At 50.9% G+C, this 27,013-nt stretch overlaps 1 protein-coding gene across 6 annotated transcripts in view; it reads right to left on the reverse strand.

Moving 5' to 3' along the window:
• GAS7 (growth arrest specific 7) overlaps positions 1-27,013 on the reverse strand; it is a 203,053-nt gene that overhangs the window by 93,054 nt on the left and 82,986 nt on the right. Inside the window, exon 1 of one of the 6 annotated variants that reach the window (XM_082708222.1) lies at positions 23,892-24,008. The exons of 2 other annotated variants lie outside the window; for them this stretch is intronic. Coding sequence is in view for 1 of the 4 variants with exons in the window: in XM_082708221.1 (XP_082564347.1) it covers positions 7,893-7,895 (3 nt within the window). In the remaining 3 variants the exon portion in view is untranslated. Of the gene's footprint in view, positions 1-7,892; positions 8,187-23,017; positions 23,138-23,891; positions 24,009-27,013 lie in introns of those variants that run through there. 3 more of the 6 variants (XM_082708223.1, XM_082708221.1, XM_082708226.1) reach the window with 3 other exon arrangements.

Genomic DNA, 27,013 nt, shown 5'->3' on the forward strand with positions numbered 1-27,013 from the left:
TCTTCTAAGGGGGAGAGATGGAGAGACCTGGCCGGTGGGAGGAGAAGGAGGAGAGACCACACAACAGAGAAACGGGCTGAAGGCTCAGGAAGACACGGTCGCGTCCATGCTGTCCCTACCATTAGTCTCAGCACAGTGTCCAGAACACTGGCTAGAGGGATGCAGGGACCATCGGAAACTTGGAATCATTAGAAACGGGCTCCAGACAGATCTGAGGCTTTCTCCCAAACAAGCAGACAGAATGATAGCCCAAGCAACACGCGCGCCCCACCTGTAACAAATCCCAGCTCTTAATGGATGCCGATGAATGGACTATTCAACCTTGAGTACAGGGAGGCGGGGGAAGACAAGATAACATAGTTTCTTTCACTGCAGAAAATAAATCGAGGAACAGTTTCCAGAAGCCTCCCGGGAGGCACAAACTTCTAACCATGACCTCATATGGTATCCAGACGGAAAATTCCAGGAAAGTGTTTAGCAACCTCAATAGAAGGCAGGAAGACAGAGCATTTATGATACAAGAGGAAAAAAAAACCATAAGGATTGGACAAACTAATGCAAATGAGGCAAGTAGCCTGGCAAAAGGAAACAAATGCTATAAAAAAGGGGACAGGAAATAAGCAAAACTTGTAGGGATATTTACGAGGTAGCAACAGGAACATCCACGTCGGTTGCCACAGAATGTGGAATTGGTCTTGCAGAAAGGAAACATAAAAAGGAAAAGCTTTCATTGCGTACAAAGCCAATGCAAGAATTTTTCCTGGAATGCAAAGGAAATACACACAAAAAAATGAAAACAGAGGGCCAGAAGAACAAGGCAAGATACAGATGCTCGGTGCTCCTGAAGAAGAGAAAAGAAATGATAGACCATGGTTGATGGGGACCGCGCAGGGGGCGGGGGGGGGATTGTCTTCAGCTAAAAGAAAACACGTACGAGCAGCATGGTAGGTCCCACGCTGCTGCACACAAAATGGATTTTATAAGTCGATGGCAGGCACACCATGAACAATGGATTTACACGGCAAAGGTAAGGAGAAAGTCCCGTAATGGTTTATGTGGGAGAAGGGTGTCCCCAGTAAATGAGCAAAAAAATGACAGCTGGTCACAGGCTTCTCTGTAACTGCATTTCAAAAGATGCTTCTGGATTGTCACGGGGAAAAGCCAAGACCCTTTTATGTGGCCGTTCCTTGGGGCACTTGGGTGGTTCAGTCAGTGAGCGTCTGCCTTTGGCTTGGGTGGTGGTCTTGGGGGTCCTGAGATCGAGTCCCGCATCAAGGCTGCTTCTCCCTCTGCTCGTGCTCAATCTCTTGCTATCTCTCTCTTTCAAATAACAGGAAGGAAGGAGGGAGGGAAGGAAAGGCGTTCCTCTGTGGACAGTGGTTTGGGGAATATAGGTCTGCAGACCATGGGTCCGGGAGAACCTGTGTGTCCTCCTCAGAAGTGCTTAGAAGATGCGCCACAGCTGCTGGAGAGACGACAAATAAAGGTGAAGGACTAAAGCAAAAATGTCCCAGGCTGACCACCAAAAGCAGCTTAAAAAATATGCAAATCATCGTCACCAATCTAGTTACAGACTCTGTATATGTTCTGTACACATATATGGTACAAAACAAGGAAAATTATAAGAAAAATATATTTTTTATTGCAAGAAAAATATAAAACATTCTCCCTATATGGTATAAAACAAGGGAAGAGCTTGGACCACAAATTCCGACACTACTAGAAAAGATTACGAGGCAGAACAAAGTAGAGCCCGGGCACTTAAGGGAAATGAAATCAGAACACCTCTGGTCCTGCCCTGAAAAGGGGCTGCTCCTCTTGTCTCCGTCCCGATGACCTCGCTCATTTGCTCCCGACCCCTGGCGTCAAGTATCTGCTCTCACCGCTTTCCTGGGGAATGACAGGTTTCTAGCCAGAGGGGCTGTGACAGAAGGGAAGGGTCCTCGGGGACCACAGACCTTTCTTGGATTGGGGTGCTGTGAGTCTGACTTCTCAGCCACCTCTCGCTGGCTCCCACGGGCAATCAGCTTCCACAGGGAATCCTGACCTGAGCCTCTCTGTGCCCCTTGGGCCACTCTGGTTGGACCCCCTGCATGAAGGCGGGATCAGGCACGGAAGGCCCACCTCCAGCTTTTCCCAACAAAAAGCCAAAGCAAACAGGCAGGATGCCTTTCTTCCTTCCACTCCTCCAAGCACAAGGTTCCTCGGTACATGGGACCGATGCATCACAGGGTTTGCCGGAACACTTCACATGTGTATTCAGACTGCTCTTGGACAGATCACCTTTGGCTTGGCTTCTTTGGGTCCCTTAAAGGAACTTTCCAAATAGGGCTTCAATTACTCAAATGCAATTATCCCCAGGACTCAAATGCAAACATCCCCAGGACTCTTGCACCACCCCTGTGTCCTTGGGTTTCCCACTCAGGATGCACAGCTGGGAGGGGTCCTGCTTGCAGCAGTAATCCACATCCCAGGGGCTGGCCCCTGCCACTCACTCATGCCAGACCTCGGCCCCCATGACCAGCGCCCAGAGGGTGACTCACTCAGGCTCCCCAGCTCCAGCCCCATGAAGCGAGTCTCATACTCATGCTTGCCAGCATGAGGCACCTTTCTGGACCCTGTGGACTCTCTCCTGTCATCCTCCAGACCTACCAGCCATGTGCTTATCACCCAACCCGCTGTGAGCAACACCCCCGTCCCCACACATGTCTAGCTCCTAAAGGACATGGCGAGGGTCCCAGCCGCCCTGAAGAGCCATCTGTAAGTCCCCCCAGTGCCTCCCCAGGGGCCAGTCGACTCACTGGGGGCTGTTTTTCAGGACGGGGCGGGGAGAGGACACAGAACAATACACTCTCTTTTCTGATCCTAAAAAGGAACGGAGTGATCTGGCTAACCAGGAATTTTGATGAACACAATCACGACGTCGTCTCTGTGAGGCCACAGGAAGTCGACCCTCACGGGAATCTCGGAAAGCTGGAAAACACGGGGTCTCCTGTGGGGCGAGTACAGACAAACGATGTCGCCACCAAGACCGCAGTGCAGGGATGAGTTGGGCACCCCTCCCCCACCCCGCTGGACCCCCACCGCATCCGAAGCCATTCCGTGGCCCTGACGTGTCTGCAGGGCAAGCAGCGGGGGGGGAGGGGGGGGTAGGAAGGAATCCGTCCTGGAGGAAATAACTTCAATTTGGGCCTTACACACGTTCCCACGAGACCCTGTATCTCACGGACACTGGACAAAGACACTTCTACTACTGGTGCACCTGCCGTCCAGAGAGAAGACAGAGGGGCTGATAAACAGGGTCCCAAAGGGCACAGTGCACAAAATGAGGAACTCCGGACGTCAGCAGACATCTGAGATGGCTCGTGCTTTTGCTGCTGGCATCTGCACAGAGCAGGACAGGGATCTGAGAGACACCCACCCTCCAGCGTCCCTTGGCTTGACCAAACGACACAACTCAGTCAGTCCTGCTCCGTACCGAGGTTTAGAGCAGGTGCCTGATGACCTCATGGCCATGTTCACACTCATGTGGGGCAAGGCAGTTCCCACAGGTGCTCAGGAACACGGAGCACAGCTCTGGGAAGAAGATGGGACGTGGCGCCTGCTTCCATATCTTGGAGCCTAGAGAAGTTTGGGGAATCCAAAGAAAGCCCCTAACTTTGGTCCCACTTCTAAGATCTGTCAGGCCCTGATGTTTCAAGATTATAAAGGGCGAGGCAGTGAGCTCCCGCCAGCCTGTCCCGGCTTCTGGCCTCTGAGCAGGAAAACCTGAATGAATCCACTCACCAGCTCGTGATGAACTGAGACGTTTTACTCCAACTCTCAACTTTGAGGAATGTTGGCTGCCTTTCCTCCTACCCCTTCTCCGGCAGATAAAAATAGCGTGGGCCGTTCTGATATCCTACCTCCAACCTCAGGACCCCGGAAACATCGGCAGAAAGCACACAGGCCTAGGCATAAGGAGACCGTGTTCCCAGACAGCAAGCTATAATTCAGAAAGTTCCCTGAGCCTCTCTGGACCTCTGTCCCTTCATCTATAAAACCAGGGGCTGCCAGCCCTCCAACACCGGGGTCCTGTGACCTGAGGGTCATGTCATGTAACAGGGCCCCAAACCACCACAGGGGACATTTCAAGGCATTTAAATGACCACACATGCTTGCAAAAGCAAGCACCCCATAAACACGAAAGGACAGAGCCCTCCGAGGATGAACATGATTGTCCATGTCCCATTACCTTCCCCCTCGCCCGAAGGTGTCCCCCAAACTTTTTCGGTCCAGCGAGTGACTATTTCCTCAGCCAAACCCAACTTGGAACGGATGGGAGGGCTATGCCATCTGAGACACCAGTGAAGCAAACCGATTTAACAAAACTTGGAAACTGTTCAAATGTATGCCTAAGCCAGGATTCGCAACGTTGTGAGCACAACCGCATACCCGTACAGGGAGGCCGAACATTGACCTCTCCCCCTCTGTGCCAAGAGTCAATGTCCCAGCCCCTTTAGGGCTCCGATGTCCCTGTCCATCAGAAGGAGGTGGATGTGAAGTGAGCACTTCCCTTCGTCCTGAAGGATTTCAAAATACACCCTGGAGGGACGTCTGGGTGGCTCAGCCGTTAAGCACCTGCCTTCGGCTCAGGTCATGAGCCCAGAGTCCTGGGATCGAGTCCTACCTCAGGCTCCTTGCTCTGCGGGGAGGCTGCTTCTCACTCTCCCTCTGCCCCTGCTTGTGCTGATACTCCCCCCGACCCCCCGACAAATAAATAAAATAAAATTTTTTAAAAATCTTAAAAAACAAAAACCCAATCCTGCACTCTGGATTTTTACACTCGTATATATGGTCAAGATATCGACATCCTGCCCTTGGAAATGCTTCAAAGGACACACTGAGGACCACTCACCAGCAGGCGTGCTCCTTAGGCAGCTCCTGGGAGGGGGAGGACCCCTCCAATTTCCCTTTGCAGAGGAGAGAGCCAGGGAACAAGCGAATTTTGCCAACACTTGGTATTGGGGGGGGAGGAGCCGGGGGGGGGGAGGGAACGGGGAGAAGAGGAAATCCTGATAAAGCCCCCTTTCATATTAAGGTATGAAATCCCAGAATGCCTCGTGGAAGGGTTTCTGGCACTTTCTCAATCCCCCAAAGAAAAACCCACCTACCCAAATTTCTCAAGCATTCTGTTCCGTTCCAAACAGACCCTACATGTTCAGAGGAGAGGAACAGAACTTCAAGTCCCCAGCTCGGGTGAGATCACAGGTTTGGAACCTCCCGCCAAGCCCCTGACTGCCAGAAACGTGCCACCACGCTCCAAGGCCAGGTGACACTGCTGCTGCCTGCAGAGCCCTGGGGGGTGCCCCCCGCTGTGTCCTCAGGGAGTTGGCGCCCCTCTAAAGAAGGGAGGACTGGAGTTCCTTAGGTCACCAAGGTGGGCATCTGATGCCTGCCTCGGGCTGCCATCTGGCTGGCCCAGCTTGGTGGCCACTAGAAGTAGGTCCCTGGGCACCAGAAAGCCAGGAGCAGCAAGTGTCCCCACCAGGGAGACTCATCTCAGTGACAGGGTGGTGCTGGCAGCTCGAGCTCCGAGGGACTCCCATCAGGGCTCTGACTGCGCAGCGCATCCTTAATGCTTCTGAGCCACGGGCACTGGGGGGAGATGAAAGCTAATCGAGGCTGAACTCCTTGCCCCAGAACGAGCAAGGAGAGCAGTTCCAACCCACCCAAGGCAGCGGACGTTTCTGAAGCTCTGCATCTGGTGCCTAGAAAACCAGACCGATGGTGACAGCTGGGGACGCCACCACCGAGAGTGGGCACCCATCACCGTTCCGTAGAGATCATGCGGGATGTGAGCAGGGAGGCCGGCTCGCCTGGCCAGGGCTGCCGCTGTCTTGCTGGGAGATCTTGAGCAACCACTTTGTTTCGGTGGGGAGGCCTCTGTGTCCTTATCTCAAAAATACAGAAGTTGCACCAGATGGTCTCCTAGGGTTTTCTCTGGTTTCTCCTTCTTTCTTTTCTAAGACTCAAGGATTCTGGAAGCTGCTCTTAGCCCACCTGCTTTTTAAGGACATGCTGTTTTGGAAGAGAGGCAAAGTCTTGTTCAAGTGTAGACGTGGGTTCAAGGGCAGCAGACGGAGCCCCGAACACTGGGATTCTGCCTCGGGGCCTCAGACTGTGCCTCTTTCTCTCACAGAGACGTGTCCTGGTGAGCTCTTCTGGTCTAACCGGCCTATGTCAGCCCCTTCCCTGTCTTTCCCAGAGCCACACACGGATGAGCTCTATCTGCCCACGGACCGGACTCCTGCCCTGGCATCCCAGGGTTCCCTGTGTCTGAAGCTGGAACTCTCCCCATGCCCAACACTTGTTCTTTTAGTTTGTTTAAGATTTTATTCATTTATTTGAGAGAGAGAGATGGAAAGAGAGAACGAGCAGGAGGAGGGGCAGACGGAGAAGCAGGCTCCCTGCTGAGCAGGGAGCCCAACGAGGGGCTGGATCCCAGGACCCCGACATCATGACCTGAGTCCCAGGACCCTGAGATCATGACCTCGAGATCATGACCTTAACTGACAGAGCTACCTGGGTGCCCTGGCAACACAGGTTTGTTCTGAGCCCACTGGCAGATAAGCTGTTCACCACACACACACACACACGCTGGGACCTGAACACACAACACACTATCTCTCAGCCCAGGCACACCTCCGTCTCCACCAAGAGGCCTCCCTGGGCTCTCACCCCACTCCCTGAATGCCCCTCTGGGGATGACTTCTGGGCTGATCCCTTCTTCTCCAGGAACCTCCCTGCCACGGCCCACTGCCCAGGCCAGCCCCACCAGAACCCACCAGTGCTCGCCGGCAATCCATCAGAACATGACTGATCGGTCTGGGCACTTTACACACCATCCTCCCCCAGTGTAGACCCTGCACCTGTTGCAGGGCTGTCCTCTGGCTAGAAATGCAGAGGCCTAGGCTCCACCTGAGCACCAGGCTCCATATTCTGACGGTCCCTGGACAATTCAGATCTGCTTTAACCTCCAAGAAGCCCTCCTGTGAACTTTCCAGGTGCCCCTGGATGATAAGTACCGTCTCCCTCTTCCCGGCACAGGCTCAGGCCTCCATCAGAAGCCACACCAAAATCAGAGATGCTGTCTAACCCAGTCATTGGGCACCCTGGAAGAAGGCTATGTGCACACACACGAGCCTTCCCATATGAATTGGACACCCCCCCCCCCAGGGCTGCCCAGAGCCTCCAGAGCATGGTCCCTAGAGCCTTGGCTGATGGGAGGTCCCACTTTCCAAAAAAGGGGGGTGTCTAACTTCCAGAGGCAGGAAGGTGGACAAAAGAAGGCTATCCTACTCTTAGATCTTAGAAGAGCACCCGTAATCACAGCCCACCCCTGCCACCCCCAAACTGGACAGAAGCACCCAGCTCAGCCTGCAACCACGGCAGAGACATGGGCAGAAACTTAACTACCGGGGAGGAACCCCCAACAGGCTTTCCCTTTAGACAGTCCCGGCGGAAACCAGGCCACGTAGACGGCAGGTGGGTAGGCAGGAAGAAGCCGAGCTTCAGATTCGGGAGAAGCAAGGGAGGTGAGACGTGGCCTTCTGCCCCCACAAGCCACGCCACCACGGGGTCACACGCCTCCCCAGAACCGCTGCCCAGGTGACCGGGGAGCTGCCCCCCTCACCCTCCACATCACCTCTTGTCCTTCCCCCACTCCTGATCTCACTCAAGTCTTCTTTTCTCCCAACTCATGCCTTACGGGAACCCTCCCCAGCCCCAGCACCCTAGATGCCCCAGGGCTTCTAAGCTCCCATTTCAGAGGTCCTCAGAACCGTTTTCTAAAATACCCAGATTCGTTCAGAAACACTGAGAAAAACTGAGCCGGTCGGATGGATTCTTACCATCACAGAAGAGCCAATCTTCCTTGTGGGGCTGCGGACAACTCAGAGGACAGTCCTGGGTCCTGCGTGGAGTCCCCAGACCCAGCGCCAGGCCCCTGCCAGCTTCCTCTCCATGGCACCCTCTGCGGGAAATGGGCCTGATGCAAGCAAGCAACCGTGCCAAGGGTCAGTGCCGGGGACACCCCGGAGGGTGTTCCTGTGGCTTTGCACCCCGCTGTTCTTTCACAAAGAGCACGCTACATTGCACAGTTCCTTCCAAATCTGCTCCGGGTCCTGTGAGGAAATCAACCACGCATTCTGGACTTTCCAGTTGCGAAGTTTCTGGAGACTTTTTTTTTTTTTTTTAATTTTTTTTTTCACTCTCTCTCTTTTTCCCCTTTCTCAGCTAAAAAAAGTTGGCCGAGGTCACGACATACAATGGCCAAGCTTGTGTCACTGACCAGATGCCTCCCACCCCCAGGCCTGGGGACAAGAGCTGCTTTGTCCACTATATTTTAGGCGGGACTCCCTGGGTCTGCCCCAGCCCTGCTGGGGAATGTTCCGCCAACTTCTTCCCAACCCGAAGTCACGGCTCTGGCCTCGGCCCCAGCCCCAGCCCCAGCTGTGTGAACCCAAGGCCAGATAAAAGCCAACCTACAAAGAATGAGAAATGCTCCCCCAAGAACCACTGTGTTAGATCCATCCAGGGCTGAAAAGCCGGTGGCCCCTGGGGGACAAGATGAGCATCCCCTGCCTTTGCTCTGCCCTCAACACCTCCAAACCTGAACAGAGGGCGGGTGACCAGGGGGGCGATGCCATGCATCTCAGAGGAAAAAGGGTTTAGGATCCCAAAGCTCTCAATTGCAAGTGGAGGACGTGAGCACAATATGGCATCCATCAACTAAATGAGTTCAAGCAAGAGACTTGGATCCTACATGAATATCTCAAATCACTCCAGTCAGACAGACAGCTTTCTGGAGGAGCTGAAGGGTTAAGCACTTCAAATCCACACATTTCTGTGTCGGCTTTCTGCGTAAACCGTGGTGATTCTAGGAAACGAGCCTTGATATCAAAGTAAATATCGCTTTCCCAAGGGACCGTGGAGTCGAGAGGTCTGGATGATTTCTTATAAACAGCGTTCTCCCAAATGTATGGATAAACTGTGTATTTATAGAGGGTTCAGTGCCTGATCCTTGGGGTGGGCTAGGAAATCAGAACAATCCTCCAGGGACAGAGTTAGCCGGCTCTAGGGCCCTTGTGGGTTCACTGCCTATCAGCTGTGATACCTAGCGTGGGGTCTTGAAGCTTCAGATTTCTTCAAGTGTAAAAGGGAGATGATTGGCAGTGCCTTTCTCAAAAGGTTGTTGGGAGGATTAAGGGGGGAAATCCACATAAATCCTGAGCAGAGAGCAAAGGGGACCAAAGTACCCAATACAGCCAGTTGTTTTTGTTATGATCAAAGAGTAGGAGGTGAAGTGTCCCTGGACACACACAAAAAAATGGGCCAAGGGCATTTCTCCCAAGAAGATATACAAATGGCCATCGGGCACAGGGAAAGGTGCTCACTCATCACTAGGGAAATGCACAAATCCCAATAAGGACATTAAAATCCCAATAAGGAGTCACCACCCACCCATGAGGATGGCCGCTATCAACAAACAAGTAGAAGAACAGACATTGGCGCAGATGTGGACAAAACGGAGTCCTTCCTGGTGGGAACATAAGATGGAGCAGATGCCATGAAAAACAATATGGCGACTCCTCAAAGAATTGCAAACAGGGTTAGCATGGGCTCCAGCAATGCCACTTCTGGGTATACACCCAAGAGAATGGAAAGCAGGGACTCCACTCTCTACACCGGTGTGCTGCAGGACTCTTCCTGACGGTCCGAGAATGGAAACAAGTCAAGTGTGTCCATTCATGGATGAGTGGATAAACAAAATATGGCATGTATATACACAGCGGTATGGTGTTCAATCTCAGAAAGGAAATTTGGACACAGGCCACAGTGGAGATGAACATAAAGACATCAGGCAAAGCAAGATAACCCAGTCACGACAAGGCAGATACTGGGGGATCCTACTTTGGGACAGGGCCAAGAAGAGAATAAATTCATAGAGACCAAAAAATTGAATGGCGATCACCAAGGGCCAGGGGAAGACGGGGGTGGGGGATTAGTGTTTAATGGAGACAGAGTGTCCGTCAGCAAGATGACAAAGTCTGGAGGCGGATGGTGATGGTTGCTTAACGTTGTGGAGACATTTGATGCCACTTAACTTATATGCTTAAAAATGGTTAAAATGGTAGATTTTACATCATGTCTGTTTCAACATACACAACACGTCTGGGACCCACAGAGACAGTTTAGATCAAGGGCCCCTGGCCAGTGTGACATAAGCCACATCATGAAATACTCAGGGACAGATCCTCCAGGGGAGGCAATGCAGGCACCCAGAGAGAAGTCTCCCCAGCCCAGTGGTGAAGCCAATTAGAAGACAAGTCTGGGCAGCCCAGATGGCTTGCTGTGTGGTCCATTTGATTTTCATTCTTGGGGAAACTGAGGCAGCACAGCCAGCATCCTGATGTCAACCACGGGCTAGTCTGATGGTGGGGGCACACACTCAGAGGGCCAAAGCAACATGCCTCCGTCTGGACATGTCCACTCCCACCTTTCTGGTCTTTTTCCTTCCACCCCCAGATCCAGAGCTCATCTCTTCCTTCTCAAAGCCTGGAGTGGGCTGCTCAAGGGGTTCTACTTCCCCTCTCTGCTTATCAGGCTCTGATAGGCTGCAGGGGTGACAATGAGTTCTCTTGAACTCTCACTTTGGGCCAGATGCTGTCCTAAGCACGTTCCGTGCCTTGGATCAAGTAACTCGCCCAGAAACCCAATGAGGAGGTTTCTAGTATGGTCTCCATTTAATAGTGGAATAAACAGAGGCTTTGGGGATGGATCAGGAAGGATGGGCAGGAGGAATGAGCTAAGGAGATAATACTCTGGGCCTGACACGGCCAAAGGAGCAAAGGCCCAGAGAGAAAGTCATGTAGGTGTGCATGAGGATCACTTCCATCAGGAATTCAAGGGTTCAAGGGCCTAGGATTCAAGGCCACAGAAGGTGACAGAAGGAATAGTTTCAGATGGGGTTCCATTGTGGGAGACCATAAGAGCACCGAGGCTAAGAAATCAGTCTCCCTTCTATAAGCCAGAAAACATTGATGGGTTTTGAATGGGGGAGGAAACACCATGAATGTTGTGCTCTCTGATTTTGGAGAAATCATCCCAACACCAGGGCACTGAAAAGATCCAATGTCTGGGAGAAAACTGGTTATGGGATCTCTCCCCTCCTTTCTTTCTCTCCTCTGAAACACAAGAGAAATCTAAGCCCCAGATCTGTATTTGTAAAGTGAGAGGTGAGGAGTCCGCCAGGGGCTGAGTTACTGGCCTCGTCCCCCAGTGGGTTGGGAGGTGGGGTCTGGTGGTGACCACACCCTGACCTTGGAGGTCACCAGCCTGCCAGTGGAAGGCCCAGAGAGCAGCATGGGGGCCTCTCTGCTCCTGAAAAAGGGCTCCCACCCACAAGAAGGTAAAAACGAAACTCCACCTGCATCCCAGGCAGCCAAGACCTTCACCCTGGGTCCTTCAGGTTTCTTGAACTTAAAGTCCCCAGGGGTGTTCTCGCAGCCCATAACTTTTTGGTTTTATGGCAGCAAAGAGGGGACAGTTTATAGGCTACTCAGCCTTGACACCACTCTGACACTGCATGCCACATGTGAACAGATAAAATCGCAGACAATCACGCACCCTTATAGGCAACACACAAGATTGTCATCATGGTTTCCAAGATGGCCTCCAGCCAATGACAAGAGACCTTTCTGGGCCTTCATGAACCAGAAGGTTAATCTGCTCTGACCTGAGCTAAGCAGAACAAACCAGAGGCCTGCAAATGTTTTACCCTTTAGGGATCACCAACACAAATATCTCGGGATGTGTAAAACTCATAAAGACATTCTCAGGGGGTTATGGTTTGGGGCAATCCCAGCATCTCAAACCAGAGGTCCCTTGAGTTTTGATTTATGAATCGTCTTCTGTCATTTGAACTGGAACCAAAAAAAGCACCAACTGCTCCCCTTTTGGTCGCTGCCAACACCTTGGGTCACGTGGACAAATGAGGGACAGTAGGAAACCCATAATCCAAACACACAAAAAAAGTCCGACAATCATTTCCCCAGAGTTTCATTTTCCCCAGGTTTCATGGAGTCCAATGCACCCAACCTTCTTGCTATTATTGTCTCCATTGAGTTGAAAACTGCCAGCCAAAAAGAGGCCACGTTTGCTGTGGGCCCTTGTCCTCAGTACCACGAGTCATGTTGTCATATATTGATAATTAATAAGAAAGACAGGGTATGGGGTATGGCGTTGACTCACTTTTCCTAAATGCTTCATAGTCATGAAGGGAAAAATTATTCACCAGACCATGTAGTCTCTGGGGGACAGGGTCTCAAAGGGTCCCAACCCCCTTACAGGCAGCCCCTTGCCTATGGGATCAATCAAACAACTCAGGGTCACCAGCAACCTCTTCCCAAATGCTGTGGAAGACGCAGGCAAGTGCAACACTAACGGGACTTGGCTTCTACAGTTTAGAAGATAAGGCACAGACACAAGGAAAAAAGCAGAAATACCCACACAAGGGAGTCTATCATAAGTGCCAAGCGATAAGTCGGCAGACAATGAGACCTTTCAGAATCCAGAGAAGGGCGAGATCGTGTTCGGCTGAGGCAGTCAGAGAAGGCTTCTCAGAAGATACAGCATTTGCCTGACAGAAGGAATGAAAAGGGAGGGCCTGATCGGAATGGAGGGACAGTGAGAGAGAAGCAGACTAGGCCTTGGTGATGGAGCAGACATTGGAGGGGGGGGGCGGGAGAAAGTAAAAGGTGATCCTGAAGGGGACGAGAGAAGCTGGACCCAGTACCCAGGGAGATCCGGCCACAGTAGAAGTCAGTTTGGGGATATACGGTAGAGCTCACAGCCTCTGTACTCAAGTTTCAAGTGCTTGATCAGGGTACAGTTGGGTTTTGTGTGGCCCTTGACACATGGAGATGGGACATCTCAGCTAACCCTGCTGGGGTATCTGCCCAGAGATGGGACTGCAGTCCTACAGGTGGACTCCGTTTATGAAGAAAGAATGGATAGCTGAGCCCCAAGGCGTGCTCTCACTTCCCCCCAATCCTCCTTGGACCCAACCCCGATGAGTGCATGCGGCACCCCCTGGCCCCCTCTGAGACCCTCACAGGCAAGAACCAGGTCTCTGTCCTTCTCCCCTCAATGCAGCCCCATGCCGCACACTCGGGGGCTGCCTCCATGACGGGCAAGGAATGGATGCGAGTTCTGGGAATGAGTTCCAGAAAGCCAATGAGGACGGGATCGTAGAACAGGTAGTGGTGTCCATGAGAGAGAGTGAAGACCCTCACCAATGCCAGAGAGGATACGCCTCCTGTCAATCCCAGAAAGAGGAGCAGAGGAGTGAGGTGGGCATGGAAATCTGGTCCAGAGCATATAGGGAGCTGGGAAGCCCGAGGACATATAGGGTGGGAGGTACGATACTGAGACAGGTGTCATTATAGAAGAGGGCAGAGAGAGAGGACAGAGCAGTGCCTGGCTCAGGCCCATAGGGCCCATAGATGGCTCCTAGGAGGGGCCTGGCAGTTAGCTTCCTGCCCTCAGCGTGAGTGGGTCCGAGGCCCCTCATAAGGTTCCTATGTGTCCCACTCCGTACAAGAATCCCAAGACCAAGTGGACTTACCAGAAATGGCACCTACTTTAACACATTTCGTTCCAGGCCCGAGGGAGGCCTTAATTCGACATCTCCCAAATGCCAGCCATTCACATACCCCCTTGTCCCAACTCTGGCATGGCTACGTACCAGCAACCCTAACATTTACCCAGAATTCTTTTTTAACTGTCTTGTAATGAGCTTGAATTTAGCCCGACCCTGAGCAGGAACAGCTATGAGAAATGGATCTGACGCGGTTGGTCGTCCTCCCTATCGCACACTTACATGAACAGAACTTAAAAACCATCATCATGACACGGTCTGGGAGGATCTTACAATAGCCTTAGAGGTAACCCCAGCCCACTTGAAGAAACACAGTTTCAGGCTATGTGGAAAATTACCGAAGAGCAGCCATGAAACGGTCTAGGGAGTTTCTTCTCTGAAATCTAGAAAACCAAGCTCCACTTCTCCATTGACCACATACCCACAACTGCAGGCGCGAGGTCGCCCGTGTGTGCCTGAGTCACTGCTGGGAGGCCCAGAAAGGCAGTCAAGGGAGAAACAGGACTTCCCATGCTGAGGGCCATGGGACAGTCCTAGGTGCGTGGAGTGTGCCTCAATGACCTCGCAGGTCAGCAACTGTGAAGGGGATTCAAACTTCCCCAAGTGGACACGGTGCCAAGGCTAATGACACATAGTATATATTCTATCTGATGTACATGCAACGTCTACACAGATACTACCTTGTTGGAGAAGGAGGGAAGAGATGGGCACGGGAACTCGGGGAAAGGCTGAGGAAGCACCATGTGAAGAGCTTAAGGCAAGAGTGCCTCTCAGAAGGCAATTCAGAAGGCAACATCAGGAAACAGCTAGAAAGCAAGAAGTCCTCTTTGAAAGAGGAACAGAAAATCATTGCGGAAAAAGACGGCCAAAATAAGAAGGATGACACAAAGGCAAAAACAGATGAGGTTAGGATTGTACCAAAATGGCTCACTTGAATCCACATTAGTGGTTGTGGGTAAATAAAAATTAAAAAAGAAAAAGTTAAATCAGTAAAATGCAGGATACACTTCAAAGGATCTCCCCAAACTACAAAGGTTTAAAAGGAAAAGAAAAAAAAAAAAGGCAAGGAAATGAAAAAGTAATGCATGCTCAAGAAGGGTTCCATTAGAAAAGACTAGACCATGTAGATGAGAATCAATAATCAACTGCAAAAATGACAAAAGAGAATTTTAAAAATCATGCCCAACAAGACGCAATGAGAGGGGTGCCTGGGTGGCTCAGAGGGTTAAGCCTCTGCCTTCAGCTCAGGCCATGATCTCAGCGTCCTGGGATTGAGCCCCACATCGGGCTCTCTGCTCAGCTGGGAGCCTGCTTCCTCCTCTCTCTCTGCCTGCCTCTCTGCCTACTTGTGATCTCTTTCCCTTTCTGTCAAATAAATAAATAAAATCTTTACCAAAAAAAAAAAAAAAAAGGCAAAGAAAAACGTTGCCTGGGAAATCCGTTTTTCCTCAGACTTTTCTTCTGCTCCTACTACGGGCACTTCCCATGGGAATCAAAGCTCTGTAAGGCCGGGACTCGCCAAGGGGCTGGCATCAGCCCTCGGAAAGTGCTAGAAAGTGCAAAAGACATATCCCACCCAAGTCAAAGCTTCATGGGGCACAATCAGTGTCTTGTTCATCACTATGGGAGTGCGATAAGCATTTGCAGAAGGGTGGACCAAACACAGCTTCAAATATGAGGTTTTGTTCTAAATCTCTAAGATTTAAGATGTATGCATCCAGTCAAGCTGTATTAAAAATGAAAGAGACAGAAAGCGTTCTCTAAGCACACAGGTGAAGAAACCACCCGCGTCCTCTCCAGGCACTGAGAAAGAGAGATCAACATGAGATTGAGGTCAATGGGGAGTCACCATCCAAACGCATCCATGAAGCATTTCTTACTCAATGTAGATGCCCAGCTCAGAAATGCAGCCAACGGACTTCCCAGCTCAGGGGTGAAGCCCAGTGACCAGTGTCTCGCTCGGCCTTGTGTCCATCCTGGAATCAGGCTACCGGTGTCTCCTGCAACGTCCCTCAAGGCCAGGACAGAGGAAGCCTCCAGCCACATGTGGGGAGCACTGTTCGTCAATGCTGTCTTTTCTGCCCAAGCATGGGCTGACACTGAGGTAGCTCTTTGACCTTTGGGGACACTGTGCTGGGACTATCACTAGACAAAGTCTCTGACACTACTCTGTGAAGAGTACCACTCTGTTTGCTAAGGAACTGGAAGAATGACCTTTTGCATATTTATAACTCCCATTGAACGAACCAAGCCTTCCCTCCTCCCCAGATCCAGGAATCCCAATCAGCTACCCAACGGCTCTCTGTCACCAAGACCCCCTTCTGTATCATCAAAGAGCCGTTCTCCACTTCAAGAACCAGAATCCCCATCACAGTGTGGAAGGTGGAAAAGGATACGCCCCACACCCCTTGCCCCACCCCCACCCCCACCCCCAAAGAAACACGGAGAGAACACAGGAAAATGGGAACACAGGTCATCTTTATATTCTGGGATTTCTCCAGCTGCTTTAATTGTTCTCATTTTATCACATTAGAAATGGTTATTTATTTTTTAATTGTATGAGTCAAAATTTTTCTTTTTTTTAATGTTTTTATTTTTATTAACATATAATGTAGTATTTGCCCCTGAGGGTACAGGTCTGTGAATCTTCAGGCTTACACACTTCACAGCACTCACCATAGTACATACCCTCCCCAGTGTCCATAACCCAACCATTAAATGTGTTTTTAAAATCACTTTTACAATCGGGAAAACACTGCCTTCCCCCCAAATCAGCATATCCAATTCTAAAATATACCATATGATCCCAATTATGTAGACAAATATATACAGCCAAGAAAAGGGGGGAGGAATGAAAAGAATGCAACATCTTTTTTATTTCTGCTTTTCTGTATTGTTTCCATTTTCTATTATGAGCAAATTCATTTTGATGCTTTTTTTGAGGGGAGAAGGGGTAGAGGAAGAGGGAGAGACCGAATCTTAAGCAGGCTCCACACACAGCATGGAGCCCAACACGGGGCTCAATCTCACAACCCTGAGATCATGACCTGAGCCAAAATCAAGAGTCAGATGTTTAACTGACTGAGCCACCCAGGAGCCCCAATTTTAATGCATTTAAAAAAAAAATCTTTATTCCATTATGAACTAGCGTATGAATACAGCCCTATTTAAAATAATTGGCGAGTATTTGTTAATAAAATCCCCCTTGATACCTCCCTTCACAGTTGCCATCCCATAAAATGAAGGGTTCATCATACTAGCTTTCATATGATAAAGAAGAGTTGGAGGGCTTTATTTTTAAGAGAAGGAATTAAGATAAAACGGGCAATAGTAAGGAACTTTCTGGTCCAATACAAGTTGGACAAAAAAATTAGAGATGGAAGGAACCCCAGAGATCATTTGATCCCATGCTGCCATTTTATAGATTGGGAAACTGAGCCCAGAGACAGATGGGGACTGGGTGCCAAATCTCCCACAGCCCTGCACAGAGCCCCCTCCTTTTGTTCTCCGGCCGCCGTAAGTCTTGGTGCTGATGTTGCTGGCATGGCTAGAGGATTAGCTCTGGTCACACAGCACGGCAAGAGCCAAAGCCCCCCTGGAAGGCTCCCAAGCTGACCCCAACACAAAGACCAGTAAGTCCAGCTCTCTGCTCAACCACGAGCCACTTCCCATCTGTTTGTGGCCAGTGAGCCCCCTGTGTAGGGAGGGGGTCCAGAGAGGAAACATCTGTGCACACAAGGGGAGTGAATAAATACACTTGATTTTCCTTTTGCCAACTCCTCTTCGGCCTCTTTTTCCACTCATTGAAATGCAAGGCCCCATTCCAGTGAGGAGGTCTGGAAGATTCCAGAAACTTCTAGAAACCACAACCCCACTTTGCAACAGGGATTCCCAAAACAAGGTCCGCATGGAAGTGCTGAGGCTGTGGGCAAGAATAAATAGCAGACGCAACCCCCAGAAACCAGCCACAGGCATCCACTGGCCTGTCCCCAACCCCAGCTTTTAAACTTCAGCCAGGCACAGAGGAAGTTCAAGTATGCCTTCCGTGGCTTTCCAGCCATGTAACCTCAGGCCAGTCACTTCAACCTCTCTGGAAACTCATCTTTTCTCTTTCCTGCATGCAAAAATGGAAATACCACCATCTCCTTCACAGAATTCTTGCAAAGCCTCAAGGGTCAAAACCATTCCATGAATGTTAGCTTTCCCCCATACCTTCCCATCCCCATTAAGTCACTGAGCAACCCTGAGGGAAAGTCTTGAACAACTAAGGTCATAGTGCTGAGCCACTCCCATGGCACCAACTGGGTTTTCCCAACAGCCTGGGCTCATCTGTGTAGACAGACACCTTCTAACCTTCCTGACACAGACCAAGGTCACCAAAGGAGCGAGAGAGATGGCATGTGAAATGGAATTCCTATACTCAGTGGACAAGATGAGGGTTTAGAGGACCACCAGAAGGGAACAGTGAAATACAGGGAGTCAAGCACATGTCATATCTGCCGGGGTCTCTGGATAACTGGTGACTTATACATATCATAGCCTAGCCCAGTTGACCCTCACGAGAATGCTGAAGAGACATATTCTTAGTTTTCTTCCATAACTGAGTAAATGGAGGTCGTCCTCAAGGTCTTACGACTCACAAGACACAGAACCTGTTTGAGCCCAGTGTGCTGGCTCCAAGAACAATGCAAATCCTCCCCTCCTCGCAGGCCACCCCCACACACACCCAAGGTTCCTCTGCAGTGGCCAAGAATCCTCTCTCCAAGGGCAAAATACCCCAGTGAGAAGTTACGGTTGAGGGAGGCCAAGGCTGGCCAAGCCCCTCACCACCAGCTTCCTGTGGTAGAAGGTGGTGGCTGATAGCCTTGTGAGCTAACTGGAGGAAGAGGAGCTGGAGGAAGGAAGGAAAGTACCAAGATAAACATCTCCACAGAGAAGAGCCTTGACCAGCAGCCGGGGTAAATGACATCCAAGAGAGATATTGACTGAGCACCACAAACTGAGTCACTGTGAGCAGCTTTCTGTGCAAGCGCGCAGCCCCTGCCCATCCACAGGAAGGAGCCAAGGCAACATGGAGGTCTGACCTGGGTTCAAAGCTCCAGCTGGGATGGGGACCTGCATTGCTTTGTCTGGTGGGCCCTGCGCCTCACTTCTTGTGGTCCCCTAGGAGATACAACCCTTGCCTCTAGCCCCACTTTCCCTCCTGTGTGACCCAGTCCACTCCTACCCCCACGGCTGCTCTTGTTTTCCTGGCCTACAATGAGTGGTCCTCACTCCCCAAGAGCTGTAAGAGCGTCCTACTCAAATGTGTATGCAAACACAGAAAACACACCCAATGACCATATGTGGAATTGATGGAGAGCCCCCAAGTCTCTGTGTAGGATTTGTCAGTCCCCCTGCAGAGAGTGGGTGTCTTATCTCCCACTTCCATACTGAAATCCTAACAGGGTTCCCAAACCACAAATGAATCAGGCAGGCTTGGGGAAGGGTCATCAGTAACTTGCCTGGGTCTCTGAATCTCATGGGCCTAGGACCCTCCAAGTAAATACATTCAGGAAAGACTCACTCTCTCTGTCACCTAAAATGTCTGCAAATGTATCTGGAGTTTTTTAGCCGGAGAGAAAGTGGGCCAAAGGTGATCACCTATGATGAAAGCAACCAGTGCTTGATGTGAAATGTACACATGTGGTTGGCTCTTACCCAAACTTTTTAAAGAACTAGTATATTATTTTCACCCAAGGACTCTCAGCCCATGAATATGTGGTTACCTCTGATATGCTTAAGCAGCCAACCTGATCTCTCTCAACATCATTCAATCCACTGCCTTGTCTGTTAGGGTCACACAGCCCTTCTACCATAAGAAGAGAGCCCAATGACTATCTTTTTCTCTAGGATGGTCAAAGGCACTGGGGTCTGCTCACTACTGTTGCACAGATAAAACCCACAGACAGAAGTGCTAAATAGCTAATGGCCAGATAAAAAGTGATTAGGATGAGTTGCAATCCCACAAACAGAAAATCTCCTGCAGACCTTGAAGCATGCATGGGCTCTGCCAGGAGTGGTGTGGGGTAAAACCCTCAACTCCTTTTCTTTGGCCAAGAATCCCTGTCTTTCCTCGCCACTTGGTCTTCAAAGGACGGAACATGACAATAACAGGCGTAGGCACTCTATTCATGTTCTGAGCTGCAGATACGCAAAACATTCCATCCAAAGGCAACAGAGCACACATTCTTCTCAAGTGCACATGGAACATATTCCAGGGGAGATCAAACATTAGGCCACGAAACAAATCTCAAAAAATTCAAGAAGACGGAAATCCTATCAAGCATCCTGTCCAACCACAACAGTATGAAACGAAAAATCAATTACAAGGAGAAAACTGGAAAAAACACAAAAATGTGGGGAAATAAAACAACATGTTATTGCACAACCAGTGGGTCATCAGAGAAGTAAAGAAGAAATCAAATAATGCCTAAAGACAGAAAAAAAAAAAATCAGAAACACAATGTAACACGGGATGCAGCAAAAGCAGTTCTAAGGGGAAAATTCATAGTGATCCAGGCCTACCCAGTTAATAAGAAAAATCTCAAACCATCCAACGTTATGCCTAAAGGAACTAGAAAAAGAAGAACAAATGAAGCCTAATGTTAGCAGAAGGGAAGAAATAATAAAGAACAGAGCAGAACTAACAGACCTAGAGGCATATCATGCTAAGTGGAATGAGGCAGAAGGAGAAAGACAAACACCACAGGATTTCCCTGATAAGTGCAATCACAGATACAGAAAACCCACTGATGTTGACCAGAAGGATAGGAGGCAGGGGACAAAATGGGTAGAGGAGTCATTTGTTCGGTGATGGATAGACTTTTGCGTGTGATCACCTTGTAGCACACTTATCAAAGTAGAACATGGTACACCCAACACTTATGAATGTTATATACCAATGTAACCCCAATGTAAACAAAAAGGAACAATGGCCACTGTTCCATTATTGGTCTCGGTGCTGGTGAACAGCAGAGATGAGTGGGGAGTACGGCAAACTGGAAGAGTCCCCCTTGGCATCAGAATGTTGTTTCTGTGCAGGATGCCAAGGCTTGGCAAAGCTAACTTTATTAGCTACACCAAAGCTACGCTTTATTTATTTATGCAAGAAACGCTGGGCATCTTAATTTCTAATGTGAAATCTGATGATTTTTATATGTTGGCAAACCCACTCAACAACTCTGAAATAAAACCATGGGCAAAAATGACAACGAAACAACAACAAAACCTCCTGCGGTCCTTGATTCTCTCCGTTGGCCTCCAGGGCGCAGCTCTTTGTGAAACTGCTGGTATCTGCATAGACAGCTGTTTCCAGAGAGGGCCCCCTGGTTTTTAGAGAATTGAATGCTACCATCCTAGACTGAGAGTATGAATTACTTGCTGCTACCCTATATTGACCATCCCTTTGTGGAGACCTCTTACTGCCAACACCTCCTGCTTGCTGGGTACAGCAGGACACCAGGGTCCAGGGATTCCAAGGGCTGCAAATGTATGGCCAATTTCCTCTCACCCCAGGGCCAGGCGCCCCACCCTGCGTCTCACTTTCCTTGGAAGGGAAGCATGGGACCAGATTTCTGGGGCATGAGAGATGCTGAAAGGCCATCCTACTCTGTTTATGGGAAAGCAGCTCCCCGTCAGTGGACCAGAAGGCTTGGAAGGGGAGGAGGCGTGCAAGGAAGCAAAACAGCAGCCTAGGGAATGAGGCATGAACCACCAGCTGGGGAGTGGGGCACAGAATGTGGTCAGAGGCAAAGCCATGCACTGAGCAGTCTTAACAGAAGATCAGAGATTTGGGAAGTAAGGAGTGAGCCAGGCACAGGAGCCTTGGGAAGGACAGAAGTGTGTGTCCAAAGGCAAGATGACGTAGTTGTCCCCATGAGCAGAGAGGCTCCCTTGGGGCAGCAAGACCAAGCAGCTAGAAGACAGCAGCCTTGCACCACAGTTTGAGTGGGAAGGAAGGCTAGACGCCTGGTCGTGGGAGGACTGCACGACCCAAACCTGCAGGGTTCTGGGGCCTGGGAACATGTATTCTGGGGCCACTGGGATGACTACAGGGTGATTGGGGAAGTTGATACAAGAAATCACAGTGTCGGGGGCGCCTGGGTGGCTCAGTGAGTTAAGCCTCTGCTTTTGGCTCAGGTCATGATCTCAGGGTCCTGGGATTGAGCCCCACATTGAGCTCTCTGCTCAGCGGGGAGCCTGTTTCCCTCTATTTTTCTGCCTGCCTCTATGCCTACTTGTGATCTCTCTCTGTGTCAAATAAATAAATAAAATCTTAATTTAAAAAAAAATCAGTGTCTTTCTCAATCTGCCCGCAGGGGGCTCTCCTCCCGACCTCAGACCCTGGGAGAAGGGCTGCCACCTCCCCGTCCCGAGACCTCACACTTCCAACTGCCCCGCTGTCCCATTAGCGTTGCACACAGCAACCCAACAGCATCCCAAAATGATGCTTGCACGGGACTCCCCCTGGAAGCCTTCCTTCCTCCTTCCAGCTTTTCCCTGGAAAGGAGAGTTGGTCAGAGCCGTCTCTCTGCAGGAGAAAATTCAGGCTTATTCAGGCCAGCAGTCCCCCAACTCTTGTTTTTCCAAGTCTGACCCACAGTAAAAAGCCCATGTACCATGACCTAATATACACCCACAAAGCACAAATTTCGTGTCGCGCTGCGTACCCTACAGCATGCAAGGCAGTCTGAGAGTTTGCCATTCGACTTTTTAGGCTGATTAACACTAATCAGAGACTCTGTGTGGCTCGTGACTCCTGGTTCTGAAAAACCCTGCTTTACCTGGTTCCGATCCCCTTCTAGGAGGATTCTGTCCTTGACCCCCTTCTCCGTCGGAGATGGCGATACAGGTTACCTTCGCTTCACTTTGCTGGACCCACCAAGGTAGAGAGAAATGCGCCCGATTCTCCCTGCCCTTGAGGACTGTGTACCACTCACAGGCACTTGGCGTCCCCGGGTCTTCTCTTTCCGAGAACCGGGTCCAAGTCTCTGAATCCAGGGCGCTTAAAATCTGTCAAATGCTTGATGTCCAAAAAGGAGAAGCCCACTTGCTACTTCCTAATCACGGTAAAATTGCTCTGCGTTTTGTTTCACGCCACAAAGCCCAATCTACGGAGAACTCCTCTGCTCCCGGCAGCATCCCCCTTCCCTGGCCCGGGGGGAGACGGAGCTGTGCGGTTTCCGAACTGCTCTGTGCACCGACGCATCACACCCCCCTCAAAGCCCCAACACAGATCCCGACAGGTTCACACCGGCCGTGACACTGACTTACCACCGCAGAGTTGGGGGAGAAAGATTCTGAGCACCCAGTGCTCGAGTGGGGAAGTCCACAGACGCGAACACAACCGTCACACGGGAAGCGGCTGAATCCACACGAAGCCGAGCTTCCCAGACTCCCGCTTGCATGCGCTTTCCGGAAGCCTTAAGTGGCTTCAGATGCTGTTACATAATCCTGTGTTTGTTACCTACCCCCCTTTTGTGCCTCCCTCTCTGCAGCCCCCGTAGCTCTGAACACCCAGGGCCGCCCTGACCCATGACAGAATGCGCCCCCACAAGGCACAGGTGTCCCAGCTAGAAGATCCCCGTGGACCTGGTTGCTGTCCCACTCTGTCCCTGACCAGCTGTGTGACATCTGGCAGAACACAGCTCCTCTCTGGGCTTTTCCCTCATCTAGAGCCGGAGGGAGTGGACCCTACTGATTCCCAAAAGCTCCTTCCAGGTTTTTCCTGAGCACTCTACCTGCACCATTTGGAACCATGTGACCTTGAAAAGGCCTGGCCACACTCAGGAATTCAGAAAAAAAAGCAAAACAGAAGAGGTGAAGATCCAGAAGAGAGAGCCAAGTTAAGTTGAAGGCAATAAGAAAAACTCCCTTCTCACTGAGCTCAGCACCTTGGATACCCTGCCCAAGTGGCTTGCACTTTCCCAAGCCTTGGGGTCCCCACTTCAACCCAGACTCAGTGAAGGAATGCAGAGGGCAGACAGGTGGGTGAACAGAAGCATCAGCCTGGGTCCCTCCATCACAGAGCCAAGCACCTGCCCACAGTGGCTTCCCTTGTCCCCCAACCCCTGCAGGGCACAGCTGGCCACCCGGCTCTCGCTGGGCTCCAGTGAGCTTCGAGCACCTGCCCAGGGCTCCAACTCACCTCAGCCCCACAGTCCCTCCTCCTGCAAAGCTGGCGCGCTGGTCATTTTCTGCCACCGTCTCCACACCCGCCGCCTCCCGTGGTATCAGCTAATTCACTGTGCAAAAGCAGCCTTTATATATAGAAAGTTGCAGCCACGCAGGTTAGCATTAAAATAGAGACTTGCCGTTGTCGTGGCAACCAAACAAATGATATTCAAAAATGAAAAAGAAGTATTCTGCAAGCGGGAAAGCATGTCCACAGCCTTCCAGGGCAGCTCGCCGGGTCCCCTCGAGGGTAGGTGGGACGGCCTCTGGAGAAAGGACCTTCCCCTCTGTGAACCTCCCTCCTTCCCATGAAGTCACCGGCTCTGGCTGCAGCTATGACCACACGCCTCCTCCTCCTCCCTGCACACAAGTCCCTTCCTAAAGCCAGCTCCCCGCCTGGAGTGGCCCGAAGGCCAAGGCACTGAGAGAATATGATGATGTTGACCAGGCACCTCAATTTGCAAAAGCTGTACTCCTCAGGCACGGGGCGGCCCTGATGCTATCGCCAAGGATGCTTCTGGAAGCAGAGGTGGCCCACCACGGGTGTAGGGTTAAGAGACAAAGTGAGTACACTTGGCGAGCTGCTTCACCCAAGACTCAGCCTAAAAATAAGAGGTGGGGGGAGCAGCCTTGTGCCTCCACTTCTCTGATGCTAGGATGTGTGTCTTTCCTTCTGGGTCTTTGTTCTACTTTCTTCTTGTTTGCCTAGTCCCCGGGGACTATGCCTTGCTCAGCCACATGGGCCCTGGATGTTGCTGGAGCTCCATTCACACTCAGAAGCTCCCGCTCTGGCTTCGTAGCTCCTGGTCAACACAGCCACCATCCAGAATGTTCCCAGCCTTCAAGGTGAAAGGTTGGATCCAAGAAGCCTCCAAGAGGCTGGGGGACCTCGGAACACCCCCAGCCTTTCTGCAATTCATTCACACATTTTAAAGATCAGCCCTGATCTAGAAGGATGAAAATTTAAAACGCCAAGCCCAAGTACAGGCAAGGGCACGGGGCATCCGGAACTCCCCAACGGTGCTGTGCGAATCCAAAATGGCGCCGGCCCTCTGGACAGCAGCATGGTGGTTTCCTAGAAAGTGAACGTCCACGCTTGCCCTATGAGTCAACGGTCCCTCTCCCAGGGATGTACCCAAGAGAAAGGGAAACAAATGTCCACACAAAGTCTTAGGCATGAATGTGCGGGGCAGCTTTATCGACGGTGACCCCAAACTGGAACCAGCCTAAAGACCATCAACAGGGAATGGAGAGCGAGCCATGGTCCACATGTAGGACAAGCCATGACTCCTGAAACAAAGGAGCCAACTATGGGTATGTGTAGTGACTTGGAGCATCTCACAGGTGTCTGCTGGGAAGCCAGGCTCTGAAGGTTACACACGGTACAATCCTATTTATAGCATGTGCGCAGAAAGACAAAGTTACAGGGATGGATGGCTCATGGGGAGCAGGGGAGGGCATGAGAGCAGAGAGGGAGCACGAGGGAGGTTCTTGGGGTGACAGAATTACTGTATGTCCTGGTTGAGGGTGTGGTTCCATGAATGTATATAGATGTAAACTATATACCCAAAAAGTCAGTTTTGGGGCACCTGGGTGTCTCAGGCCATTAAGCGTCTGCCTTCAGCTCAGGTCATGATCTCAGGGTCCTGGGGTTGAGTCCCACATTGGGCTCCTTGCTCAGTGGGGCGTCTACTTCTCTCGCTTCCTCTCCCCGCCACCCCTCACTGCTATTCATGTGCGTGTACTCTCTCTCTAATAAATAAATAAAATCTTGAAAAAAAAAAAAAAAGATTCTTCACCTTGCGGGGGGAAAGCATCAGGATGGCACAGTCTTCCTGTAGCAGTATTTGCATCAAACACGGGGTTTCCCATGCATAAACTGTAGAGTTCTGAGAACTGTTCATTACCAGCACCATTCTTCATTACAAAGACCCTCTTCTCGTCCTAGACCTACAAGGTTCTCAATCTTGGACCCGTTGCATCAGCCCCACCAGGGAATTTGTTAGAAAGTACAAACCCCTGGGTCTCATCCTAGCCCTCCCAAACCAGAAGCTCGTGGGAGAAGGGGTCCTGCAGTGTGTTTTACAAAGGCCTCCTGGGGAGGGACTCTAATGTACCCTGAAATTTGGAAATCACTGGCCTCCATCTATGGGATGGATTCAGCTAGACCAGCCGGTCACTGAACGGTCTGGACGCTGTCCCTTCAAAATCAAAATCAAAACGCTATGGAAACAGACAATGTCTTTCTCCAGATCCTTGTAACTGCTGGCCTCAAACTTTTTTTTTTTTTTCTTCTGACTCCAACTTCTGGTCTGTCCCCATGCACCTGCAGGGACGAGGAGGAGGAGGCCCGGGACACAGCTCTGCCTGAGCCCCTCAAGCAGCCAGCAGCAGGTACAACAAGGAACAACCCGTTGTTTTGACCACAGCACTGCGAGGAAGAGTGGTCACCACAAACTGTGGACCAGGGAGGGGCCCGTGGCTGCACAGATCCATTCCTCCCTTCTGATCCAGCCCACTCCCGGGCCAGGACTGGACCCCACCTCGCCAGCCAGTCCACGTCCCTCTTAACTCCTGGAGCGTGTCTCAAATCAAAGGGCCCCTTGTACTTGTCCCAAAGAACCTCGGGCAAGCACGACTCCCTACTTACCCAGAACAACAACTTCAAAGCCGCCTGGCTTGGTTTCTGGCTCCGAAGGCACACGGAGAGGACGGATCACGGAGAAGAAATCAGAACCATATGAATGTCATATTCAGCAAAATAAACAGAATCACAGCATCAGGGCTGGGTCCAGGGGGCTGCGTGTTTGGCCCAGAGCCTGGGTTTGGTGGCCCCCAGCGTGGGCTGGGCTCCTGGCCTCTCCTCCCTGCCCAGGACTCCCACGAACGGTGCCAAAGGCGCCCAGCGCGCCGGCCCTCCTCGCCGAGGCCTCTACGAGCCATGCTGCTTTGGCTGACATTTTAGTGTTTTATGGAGTTTTTATATTCTCTTTTATGGTGCAGTTGACGATAGCTCAGCTTCTCTTCAAGTCCTGTCTGAAAATGCACAAGCACCAACAGGAACGGTCTGCCGTTAATGACAGAGGGACAGCTCCA

Source organism: Mustela nivalis (assembly GCF_964662115.1).
Source record: "Mustela nivalis genome assembly, chromosome: 17".
Lineage (NCBI taxonomy): Eukaryota > Metazoa > Chordata > Mammalia > Carnivora > Mustelidae > Mustela > Mustela nivalis.